The sequence below is a fragment of the Pipistrellus kuhlii genome, unplaced genomic scaffold (assembly GCF_014108245.1).
Source record: "Pipistrellus kuhlii isolate mPipKuh1 unplaced genomic scaffold, mPipKuh1.p scaffold_m20_p_17, whole genome shotgun sequence".
Taxonomy (NCBI): Eukaryota; Metazoa; Chordata; class Mammalia; order Chiroptera; family Vespertilionidae; genus Pipistrellus; species Pipistrellus kuhlii.
In genome coordinates this window covers 19,740,594-19,767,852 of record NW_023425482.1, presented here as the reverse complement: position 1 = coordinate 19,767,852, position 27,259 = coordinate 19,740,594, and the positions used below count along the sequence as shown (strand labels likewise).

The following is a 27,259-nucleotide window of genomic DNA, read 5'->3' as shown; positions in this document are numbered from 1 at the left end:
AAAGAACCACCAAAAGCACTTTAAAAACCCTTCCCAAGTTTCCCGAAGGAGGATAAGAATTTAAAATCCAAACCCAAAAGGTCTGACTAGAATCAGAACAATCTGGGTGGGGCACACCTTCTCATTGGGTGGCCATATCTATTTTGAAGTTAATTACTATTAAAATTATATTCAAGTGCCACCACAATTTCTAAGAGAAAAGTCCAGTCAGAGTATTGTTTACAATACAAGAAGCTTCATTTCTCACATAGCTAAACTTTTCAGAATACTTAATCTGGATTCTTTTGGTTCCAAAGTGAGAACAATCCCATGATGTAGGCACTGTTTTACCACTCCCATTTTACAGATGAGGAAAACAGGCTTAACGAAGCTTTAAGTAACAGGTCACAAAGTTGTAGAGCTGGAATGTGAACTTGAACGTCTCCACAACATGGTCTCTCTTGCAGTCCTCTCCTGTAGTCTATCTGTATTGTGAAATTTTAAAATTCTACCTTATCATCTTAAAATATCCTATCACCTGAATACTATTTCTTTACTTGCAACAGTTGCCCTTAGGTACACAGCATGTCTGTAAAACTGATTGTTTTACAATACTAGCCCTTCTCATAGGATCACTTACAAAATGGCAAGTAACCTATGCAGATCTTACCACTTGCCACCAAAGTTGCTAATACATCTGTAGGGCAGGCAATTAAAAAAGAACAGCAAGCCTGCTTATTATTATATCTTAATTGATTATAGAGGGCATTCTTTTACATCAAAACTCATTTTTATTTCTGACAAAATTATCTTCTGGATTGTTAAAAGATTACTGTCTTATAGAGAACAGCATGAGCAATGATCTTCATAATGGTAACTGCCCCCTCCCCCCCAATTTTTTTTTTTGGCAGAATAAAGTATGGAATGTACTTAATTCACCAGTCCAGCTTTTACTGAAAGGGGCCTGGACTCAATGGTTTAACTGCAAATTATTGTTTCCCTAGAGCAAAATAATGTTTTATAAATTATTTTCATTAGAACCTTTTAATTCTTGTATTTTAAGCTTTTAAAGAAAAAAAGTGAGAGGTAACTTTAACTTCTGCTAGGCCAACAGCATTTATTGTGCTCTTATTTGGTCCCAGAGACTATTCTGTTGGGGGATACAGGGAGAAAAGTCATCAGATCTGGACTCTGATTATGCCATTTATTCCATGTGTGATGGGAGTCATTTAATCTCATTTCAGTTCCCCACCAATCAATTAGGCATAAAAAAGAAGTTATTGCAGAGTTGAGAGTTAAATGAGGTTATGAATGTAAAATCCTCAGCACAGTGCCTAAGACAACCTATAGCATCAAGCTATTGATTACCTGGCTTTTTCTTAGTAAGAATGTCTTATTACACTGTATAATTATTATGCCAATGTTTATAGTGGTGTAAAACACTCCCCAGAAGCATCAGGTCATCAGTACAAAATCTGTTTCATATAATGGGAGAACAATTCAAAGGTGGTAGTCAGGGTTCACCAAACTGCTCCAGGGTTTAAGTTCTGGAAGGTTCTTCCCTCTCTAAGAATGAGGACTATTTTTCTATGTGCCTTTCCACCAAATGAACAATTCAGTAGTTTGATAGACCAATGAATACAGATTTTTATTAGCAGTGTCATTGTGGTTTTGTGACTGAAGGGGATGGTCTAAAGGGGATCTCGGCTGTGGAAAGCCTTATACCATCAAGTCCTAAAATCCCGTTTCTGCATGAGCTTGTTCCCTTTCCAAAAAAGGCATGTTATGGAGTGTAAGTGGAACTGAATGCTTCCAAACTTTTCTTTAGCGAAGACTGTGTTCAAAAACGTGTGTGGGTACTATGTACAGACGTGGTACTTTCCCATCACATTTTAGGATTCCCAGGATGGAGGGAATCAATTACTGGAATTTTGTAGATAATGAGTGGAAAAAAAGATGACTTCAGTCGATCTGAGTTAATCCAGTTTTCTCCATCTTCTGCTACTCTGCGGCCCCCCCTCAACCTTCCCCAAAGCCCCTTCCTTTTTCTAGCCCTGCTCGAGGTCTCCCTGCTATGGTGGACTCTCCTCCCACCGCCTCCCATCTTCTCCACCTTCTACCCCTCCCTTCCCTCCCCATCCCTGCAATGAGGGCCACAAGCACTTCCTACGTCTGGCCCCGCCCCCTTTCTGGGACTACTCAATCCGCTTCCCCTCTCCTCACCAGGCCCCTCCAAATGCCCCCCCCCCCTTTGCTGGGACCTCTTACCTAGCTGTTTAACCCTTTCTCCAACCTCCCAGGTAATGGATTCTTTACTGCCTTACCCCCCCCCCCCGCCAGCCCACCCCCCAAGAGTGACCTTCCAAACCGGTTACCCTCCTCCAAGGATTCCTCTTCAACGTCTCCTAACCCCCTCCCCCATCAAATCGTTCCCTGTTCCCCCCACCCCCTAAATTCTAAAATACTCCGTTCTATCCTCCGGGACCTCACCCCACTCTCCCCCCTTTCTCTCCGCCCACAAAAGGGCCTGGATGGGATCCCTTTCCTGACTGTTCCTTCCTTCCACCACCCTCCAAAAATCACCTCCCCCAGCAGCCTCCCCGCCCCGATGGGAAATGTCCCTTCCATCAAACCTCACGGCCCTCCAATCCGCCCCCCTCCCTCCAATCCCCATTCCGATATTCCCGCTCTCTCTAGGGTTCCAGGGCTGCCCCGCTCCCGCAGGCCTCCCGCGCCGGGCCCCCTCCCCCCGGGAAGGGCCCCGTTTCGCACGTACCTCGAGAATCGGGCCCGCGCCGCCCCCTGCTCCGTCCTCCTCCGCCCGCGCTCGGCCACCCTTTCCGCCCTCCTCCGCTGCGCTCCGCCCCGCTCGCTCCCTCCCTTCCCTCCTCCCTCCGCCTCCCGCCTCCCCGCCGCTTCACCCCCCCACCCCTACCCCCCCACCCCTCCACCCCAGTTCCCGGCCTTCCTGGTCCCGGAGCCCCCCGTTCCGTCCCCGCCGCTCCTGCGCGGCCCTCCCCGCTCCCTGCTCCCCGCTCCCTGCTCCCGGCCCGACCTCCCCTCCCCCGCCCGCCCGCCCGCCATTCTTCTCCGGGAGCTGCGCGCCCCGCCCGGCCCCGGCTCTCCTAGCTTCCCGCCCCGTCGCCCCCTCGCCCCATCCCCGGCTCGGCCCTCGCTCCCCGCCGCCTCCCGCGCCCCCCTGCCCGCGGCCTGACCTGCAATGGCGGCCGCCGAGCGCGGCGCCGCGCGGCCAACGGGCGACAACCGAACCTCCCGCCGCCGCCGCCGCCGCCGCGAGCACTGCCTGCGCACTTCCGGCCTCGCGCCGCGAGCACTTCCGGGGCAGGGCGCGCGGGGGCGCGCACGTGGGGGCCGGGGCGGAGGGAAGCGGGCGCCCGGCGGCGGGTGAGTTGGAGAAGGAGGGGAGGGAAGCGGCTGGGAGGGAGAAGGCGGCTCGGGGGCTGCGGCCGGCGTGAGGCCGAAGCCCCGTGGAGCTCCCCCGTTCCCGGGTGTCCAGGGCGGGTGGGTGGGTGGGGGCTGCTTCGTAGGCCCCCGGAAGATGGAAGAGGCGGGGGAGACCTCGTGCGCGCTTCAGACTCCCTCTTAGCTGGGCCGGGCCGGGCCGGGCCCACCCCCCCCCCTTCCTGCTCTCGGGTTCCGAACCTTGAAGGGAAATGAGTGAGGGGTCCACCAGGCCCTGCCCCTGCCCTTTCCGAGGGCGTTAAGTTGGCCGTAGCGGGAGGTGGGGTTGGAGGGGGAGTTGACAGATGGCCACACCAGGTCCTGTCGCTTCCAACAAGGAACAGGGGCTCGGGGTCCTGCCTGCCCCATCAGTCCCACCTTCAAGTCTGATGTGACACTTTGGCATGCTGTAGAGCTAGGAAGAAGCGCTTGCTAAAATGCAGATTCCTAGGGTCTGCCCTCCACCCCCAGAAACTGGAATTCTGGAGCTGTGGAATAAAAGACCCAGAATCTGGCATTTTTGAGAACCCATTTATTTAAGTGATTTTGATGCAGGAGTTCTGCAGACCTGACACTTTTGAGAGAGACTGACTTAGGCTCTCAGCCTGCCTCTGTAGAGGGTGGTGGTGCTGACTCCACATTCCCAGCATTTCACAGGTGTTCGTACCCTCAGAGAAGCCTCACACCCCAACTGGAAAGAAGGACCTTAATTCTTTCTCCCTCGAATGCAACTGGTCAGCTCCAGGCGTCTCTCTTGGTTCAAGGGTACGCTCCCATTGCAGAATGATATTATGTTCTGTCTTTTGCTCCAAGATCACATTTTAGATTCTCACCCTTCTTTTCCATCCTTCCTCCAGGCAGTTTGTCAGGATTGTTAGAGAAGTCTGGGTGATGTTCCATATGTTGATCTTTTAATATTTTTGCAAAAGAATCTTGAGCTCCTGGAGATGGTTTGATAGATTCTTGTATGGGGCATGAAAATATCACTGGTTGGAAAAGTAGAAGTGAACTTCAGTGAGAGAGAGTTGGAGTCTCCCATCCAGAGCAGTAATGATAAGGGACGATACTGCAGTTAACATTTTACAAAAATGACTTTTTCCCTCTCTCCTCCCTTAGGAATGGGTGAATTTAAAGTCCATCGAGTTCGCTTCTTTAATTATGTTCCATCAGGGATCCGCTGTGTGGCTTACAATAACCAGTCAAACAGACTGGCTGTTTCAAGAACAGATGGCACTGTGGAAATATATAACTTGTCAGCAAACTACTTTCAGGAGAAAGTAAGTCATTTGGAAGCCTGATTTGGTGTTTCTGGTGTTAATTTTCTTCTTAAGTTAGGTTCTACAAAAACCTGTATGTCTTTTGTAGTCAGAGATCAAAAGTAGTGACTGTACCCTCTCTGGAATTGTTTTGAACTATGTAACTTCCGTAGCATGCAATTTCTTCTCTGACTGATGAGAGAAGCTCCAGGCTTTGATGTGTGAGATCAGTTAGAAAGAGCCTCCCTAGGAATCGTGGCAGCTCACTGACCTCTGGAAACTGAGGTTTGCTCGTTCTTTTGGGCACATGAAGGAAGATTGTCGAGACCATTGCTTTATATCAGTCTCCACACTGTCGCAGCTGTAGTAAGGTGGCATTTCCTGCTGGCGGTGTCAATACCAGTTTCAGAAAAAAATCACGAAACATTTTAATATCAGAAACTTCGGTGATGTGATAGCAGGAAGTAGATTTCTGAGTGGGTCTGTCAGAGAATATAGACTCACATCCCTATATTTGGGAGTAAAGGAGATTTTAAATTAGGTAAAATTCCAGTTGGATGTATGCACATGTGTCAAACACAAGGCCCGCGGGCCAAATCCGTCCCGCCAGGCCTTGCAATGTGGCCCGCACCGCGCTGTCATCACTGCACTCCGCTGCGTTTCCATCACAATGACAGTTTATGACTGTTCAGTAAACCATTCGGCCCTCGATTTAGGCTGGATTTTAGATTTTGGCCCCTTCTCTGATTGAGTTTGACACCCCTAATCTAGAGGGATGTGACAGCAGCATTTTTTTTTCCCAAAGGCACTGATTACTGATTTCAGGTGCAACATATAATTCCATTCACATGTATGAAGTGTCTTACATACCTGGGCATCATGAGGTAAGTGGATAGATAGGTAAATGAGTAAGTTTAGTGCCCAGCAGCCTAGTACTTGAAATGTAAGCACTGTAAACGTTTCTAAATGAATGAGTGGCAAATATTAGGCACTAAAACAAATGTCAGATGACCTACACTCAGGGAGTTCAAAGGCCGGTTAAATTTTATATAAAACTAAGTACAGGCATAGAATCTTAGTAGAGAGATAACTTACTCTGATGAGGTGGATTTAGGAATCTTGGAAAAGAATGACTGAAGAACTAATAGGAGTTAAAAAAATTACTGGTCACCACAACTGGGTTTTAGTGTGAACGAGCATGCTGTGGTACATGCTTGTTGTATCCTCTGTTTTTCTTGTCCTTTATGACAGCTGCGATTATATAATAATATGTATATTTGTTTAATGTCTTCTCCACTGAACTTCAAGTTTTATGAAAGCAGGGACCACGTCAGTGATGTTCATGACTATATTTCCAGCATTTAGCAAGTGTCCAGGATAAAGCCACTGCTGAATTAATACTTACTGAATGAATTACATCAACCATTTGTTACTTGTGTCTCTTATTCTCTCGTCTGTGTTTTCAACAATTAAGTAATTCAATTTAGTCTTCTGCTTTCTTTCCCTACTATTTAAGGTTGCTTAGTTTTGTTAGTTTCTCTCAGAACAAGAAAAAATGGTCTCTCTCAGAGTGAAAAGAATAGGGATTAGGGATAGGGAGACCAACATTCTCTTCCTGTCATTGACTGACACTTTGGGAAGCCACTTCACCCGGAACAACTTTGGCCTTTTCAAATTCCGTAAGGAAAAATTATACTTACCCAGTCTCTTTTGTGTCAAGCAAATAAAAGAATAAAATGCCTTAATATGAAACTTTGTTGTCCCACTTATTTATGCATTCATTGGTTGCTTTTTAAAAATATATATGTTTTGCCCTAACTGGTTTGGCTCAGTGGAAAGAGCATCGGCTTGTGGACTGAAGGGTCCCAGGTTTGATTCCAGTCAAGGGCATGTACCTAGGTTGCAGGCACATCCCCAATAGGGGGTGTGTAGGAGGCAGCTGATTGGTGTCTCGTCCTCATCGATGTCTCTAACTCTCTCTCCCTCTCCTTTCCTCTCTGTAAAAAATTAATAAAATATATTTTAAAATAATAATAAAAATAAAAAATATATATATACTTTTTAATTTGAGAGAGAGAGAGGAAGGTAGAGGGCTAGAGAGAGAAAAATGTCCATGTGAAAGTGAAACATTGATTGGCTGCCTGCTGCATGCCCCTTACTGGGGATCGAGTCTGCAAATCGACCTCTTGGTTCATGGATCAGTGCTCAATCACTGAGCCACACTGGCAGGGCTGGTTGCTTCTTGTGTGTATCCTGACCTGGGATTGAACCCACAACCTTGGTGTATCTGGACAATGCTCTGAGTTACCTATCTAGGGCTAGGGAACTATTTTCTTTTTTTAAATATACGTTGATTGACTTCAGAGAGAAAGGGAGAGGGGAAGAGAGAAACATCAATGAGAGAGAATCATTGATCGGCTGCCTCCTGCACATCCCCCACTGGGGATCAAGCCCAAAACCCAGGCATGTGCCCTTGACCAAAATCAAACCTGGGACCCTTCAGTCCGCAGTCTTACACTCTATCCACTGAGCCGAACTAGCAAGGGCTTATTTTTTACCATGTTGCCTGTGACCACTCAGTGCTGGTCGATGAGGAATTCACGATGGGTTGTTGAAGTTCTGGTGTTTCTGTAGTTTTTCCCAGGTCATGAGTCTCGAGCTACAGAAGCTTTGTGTTGGGCAAAAGGACAGCGACTCTTTAGTGCTGGACTCAACGGAGAGATTATCGAGTATGATTTGCAGGCCTTAGACATCAAGTATTCTATGGATGCCTTTGGAGGACCCATTTGGAGTATGGCTGCCAGCCCCAGTGGCTCTCAACTTCTGGTCAGTACGCAACTATTGGTTACGTAAACCAAGATTCCTCTTGTGCCCACTTAAAACTTCTTTCCTGTGCTCATAGGAAGGTAGATTAAAGTTATGTTACGCTATTTAGCAATTCCGATCCGAGTTAGATTTCAGCAATCCCAGTGTAAGATTGTAGTTGAGATTGGGGATTAACAATCCCTTGTCCTTTTGCATCCTTTCTATTTTTACTTTTGACCTCGTTTGTTCATTTATGAAATGAGAGGGTTAGTTTGGTTTTCCCAAACTTTGTTCTTTTGGAATTGGGAGCCGTAGAGACTTGTTTTGTTGTGTTTTACAATGAATTTCATTTCAGAATATAGCATATTAAATCCTTTTGTAGAGTCACAGTGCACTGATGCATATTAAAAATTCCTAGGTCCTTCCGCCAGTTAACTTGTGCAACTGAGTTTCACCACAGTGTTTCTCAAAATTATTTGAGCACAGACTGAGAAGACGGCTCCCCCAACCATTAACATTAGAATGGCTGCTTTCATAGGTTGACTGTTCTCTTCTGGTTTGCACTAATTTGTACAATATCTTGATAAGTCTCTGTTTAGATTATACACTGAATGGCCAGATTATTATGATCTCTGAATGCATAATAATCTGGCCACTCATTGTATATCCTATATTATCCTATATAATAAAAGGCTTCTTATCCCCTCCACCAGGAGTTTGACCAGCGAGCAGGCCAGCCAACCGCCTATGTCCCCTCCCCCTGGCCAGGCTGGCCAGACCCCACCCATGCACGAATTAATGCACTGGGCCTCTAACACACACACACACACACACACACACACACACACACATACATATAGACAGAGTGACGAGATTATTATGCGTTCAGAGATCATAATAATCTGGCCACTCAGAGTATAGTTATTAGGTCTTTCATTTAGTCCATGGGTCTCTAGCAGAAATGCCCTGTGAAATCCTATTTCTATTCTATGTCCAGTGCAGGAATTGGGCCACTATTTAGCCTGCTTTCTTGTCAGGATATAAAGGCTACCAAGAATACACAACTAGTTTCTTGGTTCCAATACTTTTTTCTCTTACTAATTATTTTTCAGAGCAAGTGATCACTTTAGGGAAGAAATGTATATATTTGTAAGTAAATAAGTTGAGTTAAAAATGTAAAATGCTTATCTTATCTATTTCCTACCTCCTCTCCCCTAATAGGTTGGTTGTGAAGATGGATCTGTAAAACTATTTCAAATCAACCCAGACAAAATCCAGTTTGAAAGAAATTTTGATCGGCAGAAAAGTAAGGGTCATTTCTGGTGGGGCTGTGAATAGCCTTAGCAAATAGTTACGTGTATGTGCCACTAGGGATGGGATATTCCCCCAGGGGTCCAGGTAATATTTTAACTACTAGAGGCCTGATGCGCAAAATTTGTGCAAGAGTAGGCCTTCCTTCCCCCAGCAGCTGGCACCCGGGACCTGGGCTTCCCTTCCAGCGCCAGCTTCATCCAAAAGGTCACCTGGAAATATGTCCAGTCTAATTAGCATATTATACTTTTATTATTACAGGCTAGAGGCCTGGTGCACAAAAGTTGTGCACTTGGAGGTGAGGGTCCCCTTATCCTAGCCTGTGTCGTCTTGCAGTCCAGGAGCCCTCAGGGATGTCCAGTTGTCTGATATCCTTAGCACTTAGAGGCTCCCACCACCACAGCTGCAAACTGTTTTTGTAAGGACACAAAGTAGTAAATATTTTAAGCTATATAAGTCAGACCATCTCTGCCGACTCTGTCGTGGCACAAAAATAGCCATAGATAATACTTAGACAAATGGGCATGCTCCCGTAAAACTTTACTTTCAGAGAAAGGGCGTGGGCCGCATTTGGCCTTAAGGCCATGGTTTGCTAACTCCCCTTCTAGCAAATAATAACTGTCTCATGTGTCCTTTGTGTCCATTATGAATGGTTATTCTCTGCTACACAGATTCATATTTTGGTTGTTTTTAATACCTTTGGGTGTTCTTTTTAAAAATTTCATATGTTTAGCCAAGAATAAAAGAGAAAATAAATATCTCATTCCCCTATGTAGACAACATTTTGAGATTAATCTTCTAGACTTTTTAGAATATTCATATAAACAAATACACAAGGGTGCCTGAACCTGTTTTCAACTTTGTTCTCACTTTTTACATCACAGACATCTGTCTGTCATGCTAGTCTGCATGGTGTTGCATTTTCCGGTGTTCCATAGTTCATTTAGTCAAACTCCAATTGATGGATAGTAATTATTTCTTTACTACTACAACCAGTGGTGCAGTGAATATTTTTATATACATGTTTTTGGGCACTCATGCAAGTATTACTCTTCGATTAATTCCCCGTGCAATTACTGGGCCAAACATGCACATTTACATTTTGTTAGGCTACTACCAGATCTACTACTAAAGGTTGTGCTTCTTTATACTCCCATCCACCATTTATACATTATTAGAGTTAGTACCAAATACTTCATTATGGATCCCAGGGCAAAGTTGTTCCTCATCTATTATAAACCAGTTCTTCACAAGAGTGCAGTAATAGTGGGAGCTAAAACTAGAGAACAGTAGCCCCATAGATAATTGTAGAGGGAGAACTCAGTTACCTTTTGCTGTGTATTTATGTGTATGTCCATTTTTTTATTGTTCAACTCCCAAGGTCGCATCCTGAGTCTCAGCTGGCATCCCTCTGGCACCCACATTGCAGCTGGCTCCATAGACTACATTAGTGTGTTTGACATCAAATCAGGTGACTGTTTTTCTCAATTTATTTGGGATCTGGGTCTTGTTAGATTCACATTTCTGACAAACTGGAGTTCTTGTTATGTTGTAACGATGTTTAGCCCTAACCTCGTTAATCTTCTGGAATGTTCACCATGAATTTCAGTCCTTTCTTGGATTACTAATCCTGCTTTGGGAGGAATCTTGGTTCTTCTATGGAATCCAGTATTATTTATTTATTGATTTCAGAGAGGAAGGGAGGATAGAGAGATAGAAACATCAATTATGAGAGAGAATCATTCATTGGCTGCCTCCCGCATGCCCCCTACTGATGATGTAGCCCACAACCTATGCATATGTACTTATATGATTCTCTCTCATAATTGATGTTTCTATCTCTATCCTCCCTTCCTCTCTGAAATCAATAAATAAATGCCATGCAGTTATCAGTGCCATATGCCAATGATATAACTAGGCATGTGCCCTTGGCTGGAATCGAACCTGGAACCCTTCAGTCCATAGGCTGAAGCTCTGTCCACTGAGCCAAACCAGCTAGGGCTATTTACCAAATTCGCCACTGTTTGTGTGTGAGAGAGAGTTAGAGGCCCAGTGTATGAATTTGTGCATAGGTGGGGTCTGGTCAGCCTGGCCAGGGGGAGGGGACATGGGCAGTTGGCCAGCCTGCCTGCTGGTCAAACTCCTGGTCGAGGGGACAATTTGCATAGTAGCCTTTTATTATATAGGATAATACAGGATATACACTGAGTGGCCAGATTATTATGCATTCAGAGATCATAATAACCTGGTCATTCAGTGTAAATCTAAACAGAGACTTATCAAGATATTGTACAGATTAGTGCAAACCAGAAGAGAACAGTGGTCTTATCACAAAAGTTCAACCTCTGAAAGCACCCATTCTAATGTTAATGGTTGGAGGAGCTGTCTTCTCAGTCTGTGCTCAAACAATTTTGAGAAAAGAGCAAAGTGTAATGGTTATGTGCAAGTGGCTAGTTTTAAGCAAAGTCTCTTCCATTCCACCTCCGCCCTCCAGCAAATTTCTGTCCCTTCCCTGTCACCACATCCATCTCTCCTCTTTAGGCAACCATTTTGGTGTTCAGAGACTGAGTTCACTGTAAGTAGTGTAATAGTATATTGGATGTGGTCTGTGTTCAGGTAGCTAACTTAATGTATGTGTACCACATCATTCAAATGTGGACTTTTCTTATTTTTCAGGAAGCGCTGTTCATAAGATGCTGGTGGATAGGCAGTACATGGGTGTGTCTAAGCGGAAGTGTATCATATGGGGTGTGGCCTTCCTGTCGGATGGCACTGTCATCAGTGTGGACTCTGCTGGAAAGGTGCAGTTCTGGGACTCGGCTACTGGGACGCTTGTGAAGACCCATCTCGTTGCAAACGCTGACGTGCAGTCCATTGCTGTCTCAGATGTGAGTGTGGCTCCTGTTTTGAGCAGTTCCGGTACAGCCCGGGCGATGAGTAGACAAGGCCCTGGCAGTGTTGCACCACAAACACTGTTCCCTGGCTCTGAACGTTGCACTGGAGGAAGATGAGTTTAGGAAAATCTATCTGGAGAGTCACATAATTTCCCTGAGCTCTTTTACCCTCTTAGCTGGAGAATATTCTCTGAAAGATTGGTTAGCTGCAGAAAGGATTTCTTCAGGCACTCCCACCCCTAGTTCATCATGTCTGATTGCAGAGAGAGCACAGTGTGCGCAAAGAGTCAATAGAAGCAATGTTTCCCCTCTCCACAACTGTTCTCCTGCTTCCTATCTTGGGAAATTAGAAGATGATTTTATAGTGATTTTGTACAATGTTCATTGTCTTCTATTTGAATAAGACTTAAGCAATTTTGTATTGAACAGGTGTGCCTCTTTCCTTTTGGTAACCAGAGTGCTTAATCAGAAACGTTTGGGTATTTTAGCAGTGAGGCATAGAAGTAATTTTGAGGTTTGTTGACTACATCCTTTATTTTTTTTCCCCTTCTTAATGTGAGAATTGCTTGCTATCTTAAGGGTGAAATCCAGTTTCTAGTGTAGAGATCACACATGTATACTTTCCTTGCCTATAAAATGTTTCTGTCCCATTTCACAGGTTTTCCGTGAGAACAATTTTGTGTGTATTAAAGCCTATAAAACATGTAGATGTCACCTATAAACTATAATAAAACTATAAGTTGAGCCCTAGCTCACTTGGCACAGTGGTTCCCGGACTGATTCCTGTCAAGGGCACATACCTGGGTTGCACACACAGTTCCAAGTAGGGGGTCATGCAGGAGGCAGCTGATGGATGTTTCTGGCTTTCTGTCTCTCTTTCTCTCTGTTAAAACTCAATAAAGTGTATTTAAAAAGAAAAAAGGGAAAAAAAGAAGGCGGCTCTGGCCTAAGCGAAGGCGGTGCTGGCAGCTGGGGGAAGGAAGGCCCATTCTTACAGGCATCCTCACGCCTCAGGCCCAGAGTACAGGACATAATAGTATGTTAAGAGAAGAAGGGGTAGATTTACATATTAGATATTGTATATTAGGTATTTATGTATTAAGCATTTTATGTGTATTCAGTTATGCCAGTATATGTGTGTATGTATACATATATAATATCTCTAAGAGGATTTTTTAAATGCAAATTATAATTTCTGGAGAGGGTAACTGGGGGAGGTCAGTGGGAGGCAGGTTTAATTTGTATTGTATACTATTTTATACTATTTGATCTTTCTTTTCTCATATGCCTATATTACTACATTGCATTGACTCTTTATATCTGATTGTAAAATATGCCATAATTTTTTTGTTAGAAAAAGAAGAAACACAGTCAATTAAACTATACCATAGTGGGTTTTTTTGTAAATAAAATATGTATTTTATAATATAAGCATATATTATAAACTATTATAAAATGACACAATGCTTTTTTAAACATAGAAGTTATATTTTTTCTTATTGAAGAGTTCCTTGAGACTTAAACGTAAGTTTTTGTGATAGCACTTATGCATATATAAAAAGGAAAGTATAACTGACATAAAGTGATTAAGGTATTCCTAAAACTTCTTCACATTCAAAGTTGGACCCTACCTTATGTCCCTATGAATTTGCCTGTTCTGGGTACCTCATAAGTGGTATCATATATTTGTTCTTCTGTGTCTTTGTTATTTACTTAGCATAATGTTTTCAAAGTTCATCCATGTTGTAGCATTATCAGAATTTCATTCCTCCTTAAGGCTAAATAATACTCCATTATGTTTATCTGAATGAAACACCTCATTGAGTTTATTATCTGTTGATGGAGGTTTGGGTTGTTATCATATTTCATCTTGTGAATAATGCCGCTGTGAACACTGGTGTTCAGGTTTCTATTTGAGTCCCTGCTTCCAAACCTTTGAGAATATATATTCATTACTATTCTTGCTTGGATTGGTTTGTTTGTGTTTATTTTTTAGGTTTTTGTTTGTTTCTTCTATATGAATTCAAGAAACAACTTTTTTAATTCCAAGTATAGGGCTATCAGTATTTTTATTGGGTTATGTAAAACTTAAAAGTTTACTTAGTGATCATCAATATTTTTATCATGTTAAATATTCTCATTCAAGAATATGGTATGGGTTTCTTTGTGTAGGTCATCTTTTGTGTCCTTTAAGGAGGACTTAAAAAATTTTTTCTTTTATAGGCCTAGCATATTTCTTGTTAAATTTATTCTTAGATATTTTATCTTTTTTATTGAATTTCTAATGAAGTCTAGTTTGTATATATGAAAGCTCTGTAATTGGTTGAGGTACATATTGTTAATTGTGCCAGTAGGGGATGTGTTATTATCTATGAGTGAGCTTGCTCCTGTGTTGGAATCGTTACCTTCTAGACTCTAGAATCTAGAGGAAAAAGACCCCTGTAACCTACCTTCCAATTCTGGGCATCAGTTTTCCCCTAAGCTGCCCAGATAGACAACCTCAGGAAGTCTTTCTCAAGGTGGGCCCTGTTTTGCTCAACTGTACCTCCTTGATGATTTAATTTCTCAGCAAGAAGACAGTTTCGTGGTGGGCACAGCCGAGGGGACAGTATTCCATTTTCAGCTGGTCTCTGTGACTTCCAACAGCAGCGAGAAGCAGTGGGTACGGACAAAGCCATTCCAGCATCACACACACGACGTGCGGACCGTGGCCCACAGCCCGACAGCATTGATATCGGGAGGTGGGTTCCGCCCTCGCCAGCTGCTGCTGCACTCTGCCCAGCTCTGCTTGTTTTCACGCAAGACATTTTCTAATTCTGATGTCTTCTCCCCACTCCCTCCCTCCCGCCTAGGCACTGACACCCACTTAGTCATTCGTCCTCTCATGGAGAAAGTGGAGGTAAAGAACTACGATGCTGCTCTCCGAAAAATCACTTTTCCCCATGTAAGTATCACCCCCTATTCCCCCACGTTCTCTTCATTTTCCAATTCCTCTGTCACACAACAGTCTGAGCATAGCTCACACTTCCTATGCTCGGCGCTTTTTTGTTACATATTGTGCTTAGCCATGTTACAGTTCTTAGCACACTTAGTGTAAATGCTTGCTTAATTCTGTGTCAATCCTTTAGACTATGAGCTTGAGAGCGGTAGGTATGCTTTTATTTACCAGTGTGTTCTTAGACCCTAGGACAGTGCCTGGCATATGGTATTGTGTAGGAAATACTTATCAGGCAAATGGATTTTAGCAGTAAAAATATGCTAAGATGCTGCTGCTATATCTCATACTGCAACAGTAGATGACCCTGACTGACTTACCACTTTTCGATTCTTGGATACAGCGACGTCTCATTTCCTGTTCAAAAAAGAGACAGCTGCTCCTCTTCCAGTTTTCTCATCACTTGGATCTTTGGCGACTGGGATCTACAGTTGCAACAGGTAAGATGGGAGCAAGACTTTCCTAGGAAGAAAACTGAAGAGAGAAGCCAAAACTTAGAATTGCAATTGATACTCTGCTTATGGAAAAATGGGAAGTAGATTTTTCTTGTCCCTTGGAACTCATGGTTTCCATCCACCAGATGGAGCAAAGGAGTTCTTCCGAGTGTTAGATCTGTTAAAAGTTTACAGTTCTGTATGGTAGAATGGGTAGTGGTAGCAGGATGTAGAGAGTGTGAAGGTTGTGGAATCGTAGTTCGCACTGTTTTGGTTAGGATCAAAATAGGATGTTGAAAAATGGCAGGATTTAATGTTGGTTAGTGACATCCCTGCTAGGAGGACGCAACAGATCTTACTAGGTCAATGGTCTGCAAACTCATTAGTCAACAGAGCCAAATATCAACAGTACAATGATTAAAATTACTTTTGAGAGCCAAGTTTTAAAACTTGAACTTCTTCTATTGCCACTTCTTCAAAATAGACTCGCCCAGGCCATGGTATTTTGTGGAAGAGCCACACTCAAGGGGCCAAAGAGCCGCGTGTGGCTCGCGAGCCACTGTTCGCTGATCACGGTACTAGGATGAGAGCCTACTGGCCTTTTGTATGCCCTGTAAGGAAATGTTTAGGTTCTATTGTTTTATATTGGATTAGGTTTATATTGGAATAAGTTTCCAAAATGAGCAAATGGAGTTGAGGCCACAGCAACCACAAATTCCACTTTTACCCACCTAAATGCCTGGCTGTGGTGTTGAGCTTCAGCAAATTAGTGATGTACCATAGGGCCATGGAGGACACCCAAAAAGAAGTTAAGAAAATGTTCACTGCTTTCCCCAGAAAATGGTAGGCTTATGAAGATAGTTTCCTGATTTGTCACTGTCAGAGTCCCCATTCTATCCAGGAATGACTTTAGAAGAAAAAATATATACAAATAACCTTTCTTTGAAGAGGAAAAACCTCAGGGAAATTTCTTGTTCCAGGAAAGCATGGGGATACCCTTCCACTCTCCAAAGATGCAGATCATTTACTGCAGCTCAAAACAAAGGTAAGGAAGTTTAACTGTATGTGTGCAGTCTCTGAAATCCAGAGCATTTTCTCCTGCTGAATTTTGAGGATTACTTAGTTGAAAACACTAACTATAAAATCTAAAATAATTTGAATGAAGTACCTTGTCAGCAGAACTGGATTTCCCATGATTATATGTTGGACATTTAGAATTTATTGGGTGGGTGAATACAGGAAATTGGTTTTATTATTTTTTTTGTATTATTATGAAAATAATATGCTTTTTAAAAAAATATATTTTATTGATTTTATACAGAGAGGAAGGGAGAGAGATATAGAGAGTTAGAAACAACGATGAGAGAGTCATCCATCAGCTGCCTCTTGCACACCCCCTTCTGGGGATATGCCCACAACCAAGATATATGCCCCTGACCGGAATTGAACCTGGGACCTTTCAGTCCATAGGCAGACATTCTATCCACTGAACCAAACCGGTTTCAGCTGCCAATAGTTTCTTGTATATCCTTCCAGAAAAAAATTTCCACCCATTTGTGCATATGCCTTTTCTTTTTATAATAATGGGAATCTACTATGCAAACTTCTTTGTGTTATTTAAAAAAAAAAACTTTATTTTAATTACACAAATATTTGTGACTACAATCTCACTGTAAAAAATTCAAGCAATATTGATAGTTTATTTCCTCATCCACTTCTTTAATTCTAATTCCATTTCCTGAAATAATTGTTAATTGGCCAGCTGTAATATGTCCTTCCAGATCTTCTTTGAGTGAGAGAGTATTTATGTGGTACATACGTATTTTCATACATTTACTTATATTTCGTGAGTTTTTTCAAGTATATAAATGTTACCAATTTTTCTCTTGTTCTGCAAATTTTTTCACTTATTATTTCTTAGAGGCCCCCTTCTTTTTTTTTAATCCTCACCCCAGGATATGTTTTTATGGATTTTTTTTTTTTATTTTTTTTTTTAGCTAGAGGAAGAGAGAGAGAAATAAACATCGATGTGAGAGAGAAACATTGATAATTTTCCTCTCTTATGCACCCCAACTGGGGATCAAACCTGCAGCCCTGCAGCCTGGGTATGTGTCCTGACTGGGAATCCAATCGGCAGCCTTTAGTGTTATAGGACATGCCCCAGCTAACTGAGCCCCCAGGACAGGGCTTCTCAGAGATCTTTACAGTAGACTGTCCTAGAACAAACAAATCAATCCTCCAAGTCACCTCGCCTCCAAAGCTTCCTGCATTAAGTGCCTCTCTGCTCGGGTTTCTGACGTTAGGGTTTAATATGCAGCTGTCTGTGAGGTACACAGGGCTGAGATTATTTAGTTCACAGTATTCTTAGATCTCAGCTCCTGGAAACCAACGCCACACTGTTTAGGTACTCTGCTTCTGACGTAATCACTGTGACACACAGTATGTAATTGTCAGGATTGTGTGTAGGTGTTTGTGGATTCGTCCAGAGTGATGACAGCTTAGGGATTCATATCACAGTGAACCTCGTTGTCTCACGTTTTACTTGAACACTCATCCTCATTCCTGACATTGCAGGGGCCCGAGAACATTATTTGCAGCTGTGTATCCCCATGTGGAAGTTGGATAGCGTATTCTACAGCGTCTCGGTTTTTTCTCCGTCGGTTGAATTACGAACATGACAACCTAAGCCTCCACAGGGTAAGTGATAACCCAGGGTCTGGTTGAACGAGAAGAAAATTCCTAAGTAAATTTTTGTGTGAAGTGGGAACGTACTGGATAGGAATCCTTACTCAGTGGAAGGTATTTGGAGAAAGGTGTTTTATTTTTTCCACTTGGATTTGCTTTTGTTTTTGGAAGAGTAGGGAAATGCCAGAGAGTGGCAGTAAAGTTCGAGCTTTTTGAAGAGATAAAGGAGACGGGGGTGTATGGGTTACATCAGACATGTCAGTGTCCCTGACCCTTCGTCAGTTGGCTTCCTTAGACACAGGAAGCATGAATGTAACTGAAGGCTGGCGGAGATTATTACTGATGGCCTCTAGGTCTCGCTTCTCTCTCTCACCGGTCTTTTTTTACTACTGGTCCACCCCAAGGTTTCCAAAATGCCAGCGTGCCTTCGTTCTGCTGTTCAGATTATGTTTTCTGAAGATTCAACAAAGCTCTTTGTGGCTTCAAATCAAGGATCGCTGCATATCCTTCGGCTGTTGGAAGGAAGCTTCAAGCACCTGCACACTTTCCAGGCTCAGTCAGGTAGGAATTTAGTAACTGGCCATAGGAAAGAGCTGTCGGCCTCTGATATATCTATTTTTTTTTTTTTTCTTCTTTCTTTTAAACCTTATTCATTGTCGGGTATTCACTGACAGTCTTCTCCCCCATGCAAGTGCATCCACTCACATGGTTGCAATTTAAAGTAGGAGGAGATATCTGGCAAATAAAAACGTTGATGAGATGTGAAATATTCCTCACACCTACTCTTTTCTCACTGGGCTCTTGATTCTTTATTTGGGGCCAGAGAAGTTTCATCACCCTTGAAAGAGTTTTTGTTAGCAGGGCAACAAGAACATTAAAATAATTTATAATCCTGACTACTGTTAATATAGTTGTATCCAGTATGTGTGTAGGCAGGCATTTTATAGACATGTTAATTTTTTGGTTGTTTTTATAAAGATGAACTTACACATACAGTTTCATTACCTATCATATAATGTTCATGGTCACTTTTCCCTGTTCTTTGAGAACATAAATGCATATGCATGAATAAGTGACTTTGTAGTTAACTTGTTGAGTTAATTATTGAGGACTTAGTCACCCAGCTTAATTTAAGTTAGTAGTTTTCTTGGATGCTTCCCATGGGCCTTTTTCCTTCTTCTTCACCCTGGATTATAGCAGCTTCATGGTCACTTAGACTATCAGCTTGGAAAGTCGACTCTTTTTTAAAAAAAATATATATTTTTAAAATATATATTTTATTGATTTTTTACAGAGAGGAAGGGAGAGGGATAGAGAGTTAGAAACATCAATGAGGGAGAACATAACATCGATCAGCTGCCTCCTGCACACCCCCTACTGGAGATGTGCCCACAACCAAGGTACATGCCCTTGACCGGAATCAAACCTTGGACCTTTCAGTCCGCAGGCCAACGCTCTATCCACTGAGCCAAACAGGTTTCGGCCTCTTTAATATTTTTATTGATTTTTTAGAGAGGAAGGGAGAGGGAGAGAGAAATAAAAACATCGATCGGCTGCCTCCTGCATGCCCCCTACAAGGGATTAAGTCTGCAATCTGGGCATGCGCTCTGACCAGGAATCAAACCAGCCATCACTTGGTGCACAGGACAATGCCCAACCAACTGAGCCACACCAGCCAAGACAAAAGTCAACTCTTTTAACTTAAACTCTCACTGTTCATAAGCTGCTTCCAAAGCATGCAGGAAAAGAAACCCACAAGTTAGTAATCAGATAAAGTAAACTGCCAATTTTTATTGAGTGCCTATATGTTTTTATTATAAAACTTAAGACTCTTTAGTTTGCATTTAGCATCCCTTAAAATTAGGCCCTGCATAGTATATATACTTTTACTTCTTCTCTCTCATCTCACTTCTTCCTTAGAGTCAGGCTGGTTTCTTCACAGCCTTCAAACCTGTGCATTTCATTTCTTGTTACTTAGCTCACGTTCTTCATCTTTTCCTACCTACCTCACCCATCCTTCAGCATCTGACTTATGCCTTGCATTAGAGCTTTTTTTTTTTATCATTTGGGGGTGCTACAGCAGCATGTATTTTGGCATATAGCATCACTGTCTGATTTTTATCCCACATGAGTTTTTATGTTGCCAGATTGGTTTAAAATCTTTTGATGACAAAGATGGCTCATATGTGCCCATGCTCCTGTAATGCTAAATATATAGCATGCAGCTCAATAAATTTAAGATATGCTTTAAGCCTGTTGAATGGGATGTTTGTCCCTAACTTTTAATAAAAACTATTTGGTAGAGCCCTCGCCAGTTTGGCTCAGTGGATAGACTGAAGGGTCCCAGGTTCATTTCTGGTCAAGGTCATATGTGTAGGTTGTGGGCGCAATTCCTAGTGGGGGGATGAGGGCTTGCAGGAGGCAGCCGATAAATGATTCTCTCTCATCATTGATGTTTCTCTCTCTCCCTTTCTCTCTGAAATCAATAAAAATACATTTTTAAAAACCTACTTGGTAGAGAAGGATTTTTAAAACAAAATATAGATTTTAGTGGTAGCTGCTACCTTGATTCTTCATTCCTGTAGTAGGCAGTGTCTCTCATTCAGGCCTGAACAAGTGATGCCTTCATGTTTATCTCTCCGGCTCCTCTTTATATGAAGAGTAGTTATTAAATGAAAATAGACTAACTTATGTAGAACTTATTTGCAGAATTATCAAGAAATTATCCTCGTCCCCAGTCTATATGGCTCAGTATAGTTGAGTGTCCACCTATGAACCAGAAGGTCATGGTTCTGTTCTGGTCAGGGCACATACCCAGGTTGTGAGCTCAATCCACAGTATTAGGTGAGCAGGAGGCAGCCAATCAGTGATTTTCTCTCATTATTGATGTTTCTATCTCTCTTCCTCTCTTTGAAATCAATTTTTAAAAAATGTATTTTTTAAAAATTATTCTATTAGTAATTTAGAACTGAGGATCTTACTGGCTTTGCCATCATCAAAGCAGGGCTGGCTGTGGACATTGGACATTGAATTCAGACTTACCTGTTGTCCTGTCCTCACAGGGACAGTGGAGTCCATGTGTCTGTTGGCCGTCAGTCCAGACGGGAATTGGTTAGCTGCATCCGGCACCAGTGCTGGCGTCCATGTGTACAGTGTGAAACGTCTGAAGGTGAGCTTTCGGTTTAGTAGCAGCACACAAGAAGTTCACCCTGCAGGTTTAAGATTCAGGGCCAGTTGGTATGACCTGGAAAATTACTAGGCTTTTTTTTTATCTTAACCAAGAATTTTTCCTGTTTTACTTGTTTGGGATCTAAAAGCTGTAATCTACCATATTAAAATCAGTCAGTGGGAACTGAAACCACTGGTGCCCAGAAATTTGAAATTAAGGATTTATGGGTGATGAGCCAACATTTCTATATTTTGGAGAGGAAATTTTTTATCTACCATGGTGAATAGTTACAGTTGGTAACAATTTCCTTTAATAGTTTACCTTGCAATCTCAGGGTACTTTTTAAATTAAACTGGACCAGAAATTTGACAGAGAAATAGCAGGAAAACATTTTTCATGAATCAGTAATGATATTGTCATTCACCCATTGAATCACTAGTGGTCCCTTACAAATCTTCATCATAAAAGTCAGATAAGAACCACCCAAAACTTGGGATAAGCATGAAGTTTATAGAACCATCTAGAGGCCCCATGCATGAAATTTGTGGTCCCTAGGCTTGACTGACGATAAAAGTGCGCATCTGATGTGAAAAGGCAGGTCCCAGCTGACCTCTGGGCAGCACCTGGGCCCCTGCATGCCCCCTCTGCCTGAGTCACAGTACCCGAGTCCCCAAGTGGAGATGCAGTGAGCACAGCTGGCCACCATCTACAAGGCAATCAGCAGGGCTATCGGCCCCCGCTTGCACCTGCCTTGTCCTGGTGCTGCCTGCTCACCTGCTCCACCATCCTGCCGTGGTCCTGCTCTCATCAGAACTGCCACCTGCTGCCAACACCAGCCATGTCCCGTGCCACCCCCTGGTAGTCAGTGCACATAATAGTGAGTGGTCAAACTCCCAGTCAAACAATTTGCATATTAGGCTTTATATGAGGCTTTTATAATATAGGATGCCATATTGCTGCATTTAATGGGTTTGCCTGTTAACTACACAACTTAATCTTTATTACATTGTGGGAATAGTGTGTACTGCTTGCTTTTTGAGGCTTGCCTGGCATTTAAGACTGTCCTGTGTAGTAGTGCAAATGCCTTTCAGTTGTACATAAATGTCCAAGCCCAGGCATTGATTTATTTCTTTTTTGTTGTTAATTCTTACCAGAGGATATTTTTCCGCTGCTTTTCAGAGAGAGTAGAAGGAGAGAGAAACATCAATGTGAGAGAGACACATTGACTGGTTGCCTCCCACACTCACCGCAATTTGGAACCTGCAACCCAGATTCCCTTGATGGAACCCGCAACCCTTCTGTGCATGGGCCGACACTCTAACCACTGTACCGCTGGCCAGGGCAGCATTGATTTCTTCTAAATCCAGTGTGGATATGTAGATTCTCTGTTTAATGACATGTTTACGATCAGTTTATGTTGATATCAAGACAGCAGGGAAAGCTTTACTCTGCAAATGCTGTCAGTTTTGTAAGCAGTTAAAACATTTTTTTTTTTTTAAGAGATAAAATTTTACTGTTTGGAGAAATGCCTGACATTTATGGGAACTTTCATAGGACCCTTTGCGTTCCAAGTGATACTCTTTAAAGACAATTGACTTAGACCATCCAGTCTTTCTTGGGTGTGGGTATCACATAGAGGTGCCTTTTATGTCTGCTTCTTCCCAGCTTCACTGCACAGTTCCTGCTTACAATTTCCCTGTGACTGCTCTGGCCATAGCCCCCAAAACCAACAACCTTGTCATCGCTCATTCTGACCAGCAGGTGAGAGATTCTGGTGCTTTCCAATTACTTTTTGCTGGACGGTAACTTAGAAGCTGAGATGATAACTTTGGAAGACCCTTTCCTTGGAAGTACTGGATGATATGAAGGTCGATTTAGACTGGAGAGAACGTGGATTCAGGTGTTAGACTGGATATGGGATGGAATAAGATTTTGAGAGTTGAAAGTGATGAAAACATAACTAACCTTCACTTTTGCAGGTGAGGAAATCAGGTACCTAATACCAGCCAAAATTAGTGCTCAGCCTCCCGCTTTTTTTCATACTAAATTGTAAGAAGATTGTCGTTTTAAGGAGATCTCTGAAATACCTGAGCTATAGAACATACTCTGAAATTATTCTGACTTCATCTGTAAAAAGGGCATGATAATACCTTCCTCACTGGAAAGATTTAAATGTGATCCGAGAAGCACATTTAAGTAGACTTCCAGGCAAATGGTGCGTGCTAATGTAATCAGTAGTTTTTACACTCGCACATGCACACTCATATATTACATTCTAGCCAAAAAAATTAAATCTCTCTTTTTAGTTTCATAGAGCTGTGTCCTTAATCAAAGACTGAAAGATTAGTGAAGCCACCTCCTTTGTCACATATAATGATCATGTCCACCTGATGCCTTTTACTGGCAGTTGGTCCCGTAAATTCTTCAGTCATTAAAACTGGTGGGAGAGGTTTATGTACCTGGTAGATTAGCAAAGATCAATAAAGGTGATAATACACAGGATGTGAGAGTATAGGGAAACAGCACTCCATACATTGCAGAAATCAGTATGACTTCTTTAGAGAACATTTTGGCAATATCTATAAAAACATTTAATGCACATAATCTTTGATTTGAAGTTAACATTCTAAAAGTTCTTCCTACAGATAATATGCTTTCAGCTGTACAGAAGGACATTGATACAGAGATAATCATTGCAGCCTTGTTTGTTGTAGCCAAAGATTAGAATTAATCTAAATGTCTATTAAACAGACTAGATAAGTCAGTCGTGGTACATCCAAAAAGTGCGTGGGTAATTATGTGTTCTTCAAAGGGGCTCTTCAAAGGAGTACGAGTGACCTATATTGAATGAGTCATAGTGTGTCTTGTATGCATCAAATATCTCTGAGAAGATGTAAATAAGAAAAATAACAGGCTACTTTTGTCTTGGGGAGAAGAGGTAAAAATTACAGGGTGACTTTTCATTATAAACCTCAATGCTGTTTAATTATTTAGTCTGTAATTTACCTTAAATTTTTTTTTTATTTAAAAAAAGAATAGTGAGAAAGCATAAGGCTGAAGGTTCATATAGATATTTTCTGGTCTTTCTGGATACGAGCCAGCATTTCTTCCGCCTAACGTTCTTCCTCAGATATTTGAATACAGCATCCCAGACAAGCAGTATACAGAGTGGAGCCGGGCCATCCAGAAGCAGGGGTTTCATCACCATTGGCTCCAAAGGGATACTCCCATCACCCACATCGGTTTTCATCCCAAGAGACCAGCGCACATTCTTCTCCACGACGCCTACATGTTCTGCATCATCGACAAGTCCTTGGTAAGTTCTTTGCCACTTCACCCTTGCTCTTCCCAAATCTTCTTTACTTGAGAAACTGCAAGTTCTAAAAGCAAGAGGTACAATAAATTAGAGGAGGGAGAATCAGAATCAAGATTTCCTGCTATATGATTTGGAGGAGAGAGAAGCCTTTTGTTTTGCAGATTCCTTGTTTTTGTTCCCACATTTTTTTAAGGCTCCGGGGAAGGAGTGGGCCTTTGTGCACTGGTTTTTGCTAATCTGACCACTTCTTTGTTTTGCCTGTGAGTACACAAACTTAAGTGGCGAAGTGATTAGGTCAGTATCCAGAAGGTGACCCTCATTTGGGAAAACCATTGAATTGGCTGAATCACTGCTACCTTTGCACCCTGAGTGGCTGAACAATATGGTTTCATCAAAGGGAATACAGGCTGTGGTTTGGACCACATACGTGCCTAGGCTGTATGTACTCAGACACTATCTGCAGGCTTGATGAGTTGGTCTTAAGATCTTAAAAAAAGTCCAGCTAAGATTTCAATTCTTCATGGCTGTGATTTAGGTGGGCATTTTTTCCCGTTCTAGATTCCATCCTCTGCCAGCTGGTGTTTTGATTCACTGCAGTTTATCCTTTTTGAGCAGGCACTTTCTTTCCCGCGAGCCCTGAGCTCTGTGGCCATGCCTGCAATGCACTGTGGGCTTACATTACAAGCAACACACACAGTGTTGTGTATCTGTGAGGCGGGGGGTGGAAGGAACACGGGGAAAGCAGCAGATGGCTCTACAGGAGGGTGCGTGGTGATGTGTCATTGGAACGCTTCTCATGGGCTCCGCGTCCTCTGGGTGTGGGAAGTCGAGTTGGCTGACAAGTGCCTTCTGCAATTTGAGTGACACAGGAAGGGCCTCTCCCACTCGCTTGCCTCTTTGTAGCTCAGTCCAGATCGGCCCGTATTTTTTCCCAAGCATGGTGATAAGTCCATCACTTCCTCTTTCCGGGCAGAGCTATTTCCCAAGGAAGTCAGAGATGAAATATCACTTGCTTGGCCAGAGGCCATCTCTTGAGGTGTCAGTGACATCAGTGGAGATGGTTGTGTTGCCGTTTCTCCTGGGGAGAACTTTAGTCACTGGGCCAGCCCGTGACAAGCAGAACCTTCATGGGCTAAGCTCCTGCACATGCCAGTTTATTCCTGTCACTCCGTGTTACTGACAAGACTGGCGGAAGCCCCAGCTGGGCTCTTTGATCTTGCCGGCAGAGTACCAAGCTCTTTTTGCCTCATTCACCCCCCTCTGCAGTACAGCTGGAAGAGTGACTACAGCTCTCTTCCTGAAGTGAGGAGAGTCAGGGAGGAAGTAAATGTATATTATATATATGATGGTTGGGAGATAGTGTTTGCCTGAAAAATCATTATGGTCCATTCAATAAAAACAATGACTTAAACAGTGTATCTTTGTCGTTTTAGCCTCTTCCAAATGACAAGACCTTACTGTACAATCCACTTCCTCCCACGAATGAATCAGATGTCATCAGGAGGCGCACAGCCCATGCCTTTAAAATTTCTAAGAAATATAAGGTAAAGCATCTTGCATAATATTTTGGAGAGTTGATTCCTTGTGATATTATCCAAATGTATCCAAAAGCTATCAAAATGTCACCTTCATTTTTCATGCAGCGGAACTCATTTGGGGAGACAAGTAACTTCTGAGGATGTGTGTCCCTTATGTCTGTTTCATTGTTCTTGCTGTAATAGATTAGAGGCACATCATACTTAACCAAAATGAAATACATCAGTAGTGAGAAATAATGTTGGAGCTTAGGTGGGGTCTTTGTGTTAAAGCTGACTTTTATATTTTACCTCTAGTTGGAGAATCCTATCTAATAAAGAGGGAATATGCTAATTGACTGCCCGCCCTCAAAGGTGGCAGTGGCCAGGCCTGCCTCTGGAGTCCCCCAGTCCCCTCAGTACCCCCAGCTGCCCAGGACCAGCCTGAGGCCCAGGCAAGCCTCGGATGGCAGCTGCCCAGCCACCAGGGCCGGCCGAGGCTTGCGCTGCCAGCAGTGCCAGCAGTGGCAGGTGTCGTGGAGTGTCGCCTTCCCCTGATCGCCTGGTTGCCTCCCATCCCTGAGGGCTCCCATACTGAGAGGGGGCAGGCCGGGCTGAGAGACACTCCCTCCCCTCCAGTGCATGAATTTTCATGCACCGGGCCTCTAGTGTTCTATAAGATAATTTTCGACAAATGGAAGTCATTGACTATTACGACTTTCTTTTCTGGGCTAGGCTTTTCACTATATAGAAAACAGAAATCACTGAGCCTATGATATTCCAGCTATTTGTGCCACCTTAGAAGTTCCATATTTATGCTTCTGAGATGGGGTTCCATGGGTGCCCCGGAGCATTTTCTGAGGGGCCTGCATGCAATTCTTTTCTAAGGGGAGGAAGGTCTGTGAATTATTCAAGTATGATTAGCTTCTTAATGGATTTGTAACTTGTCATTTGTCAAAAATTTGGGCTCCAAGCCCTCAGTTAATACTGATTCTAAGAAATTAATTTTTTTGTACAGAGAAACATGAAAAACCTTGCTGCAGTCTTCTGTGCGTGAACTCAGTTAAAAGTTCCCAGCCTTTTCATCCATTTTGAGTCCCAGGGCAGGACGGGCTGTCAGAGATTTACACCCTCCAGTCTTGAACTAGACTAACCCTTTAGCTCTAGGTCCTCTATTTAGGACTGGGCATGCATGGAGCCTACCTCCTGCTAAGAGTCATTCTCATCTCTCTACAGCCTCTACTCTTCATGGATCTTTTGGATGAAGGAACACTGGTGGCAGTAGAACGGCCCCTGGATGACATCATCGCTCAACTCCCACCACCCATCAAAAAGAAGAAATTTGGGACCTAAGATAGGGCACTGTCTGTGTCCTCCCTTGAACTGCCCTTTCCTATTTGTTTTCACAAATCACGTTAATAAAAAAATGTTATTCTTTA

At 42.9% G+C, this 27,259-nt stretch overlaps 2 protein-coding genes across 11 annotated transcripts in view; one reads left to right on the top strand and one right to left on the bottom strand.

Annotated features, from left to right (window-relative positions):
* CHTF8 (chromosome transmission fidelity factor 8) overlaps positions 1-3,278 on the bottom strand; it is a 6,633-nt gene extending 3,355 nt beyond the window's left edge. Inside the window, exon 1 of the mRNA XM_036441400.2 lies at positions 3,195-3,278. The gene's annotated coding sequence lies outside the window, so the exon portion shown is untranslated. The remainder of the gene's footprint in view (positions 1-3,194) is intronic.
* Positions 3,264-27,259, top strand: UTP4 (UTP4 small subunit processome component). 10 transcript variants are annotated; one of them, XM_045582752.1, is made up of 17 exons: positions 3,264-3,384; positions 4,558-4,718; positions 7,332-7,523; positions 8,724-8,808; positions 10,195-10,284; positions 11,490-11,701; positions 14,277-14,448; positions 14,560-14,651; positions 15,046-15,142; positions 16,117-16,181; positions 17,711-17,833; positions 18,226-18,382; positions 20,884-20,990; positions 22,656-22,751; positions 24,121-24,306; positions 25,740-25,850; positions 27,057-27,259. In XM_045582752.1, the coding sequence occupies exons 2-17, from the start codon at positions 4,560-4,562 to the stop codon at positions 27,171-27,173; spliced, it is 2,061 nt and encodes a 686-aa protein (XP_045438708.1). In that variant the 5' UTR covers positions 3,264-3,384; positions 4,558-4,559; the 3' UTR covers positions 27,174-27,259. The 10 variants fall into 10 exon arrangements, with proteins under 10 accessions (XP_045438708.1, XP_036297262.1, XP_036297264.1 ...); XM_036441369.2 differs by having other exon boundaries at positions 16,087-16,181; XM_036441371.2 differs by having other exon boundaries at positions 16,084-16,181.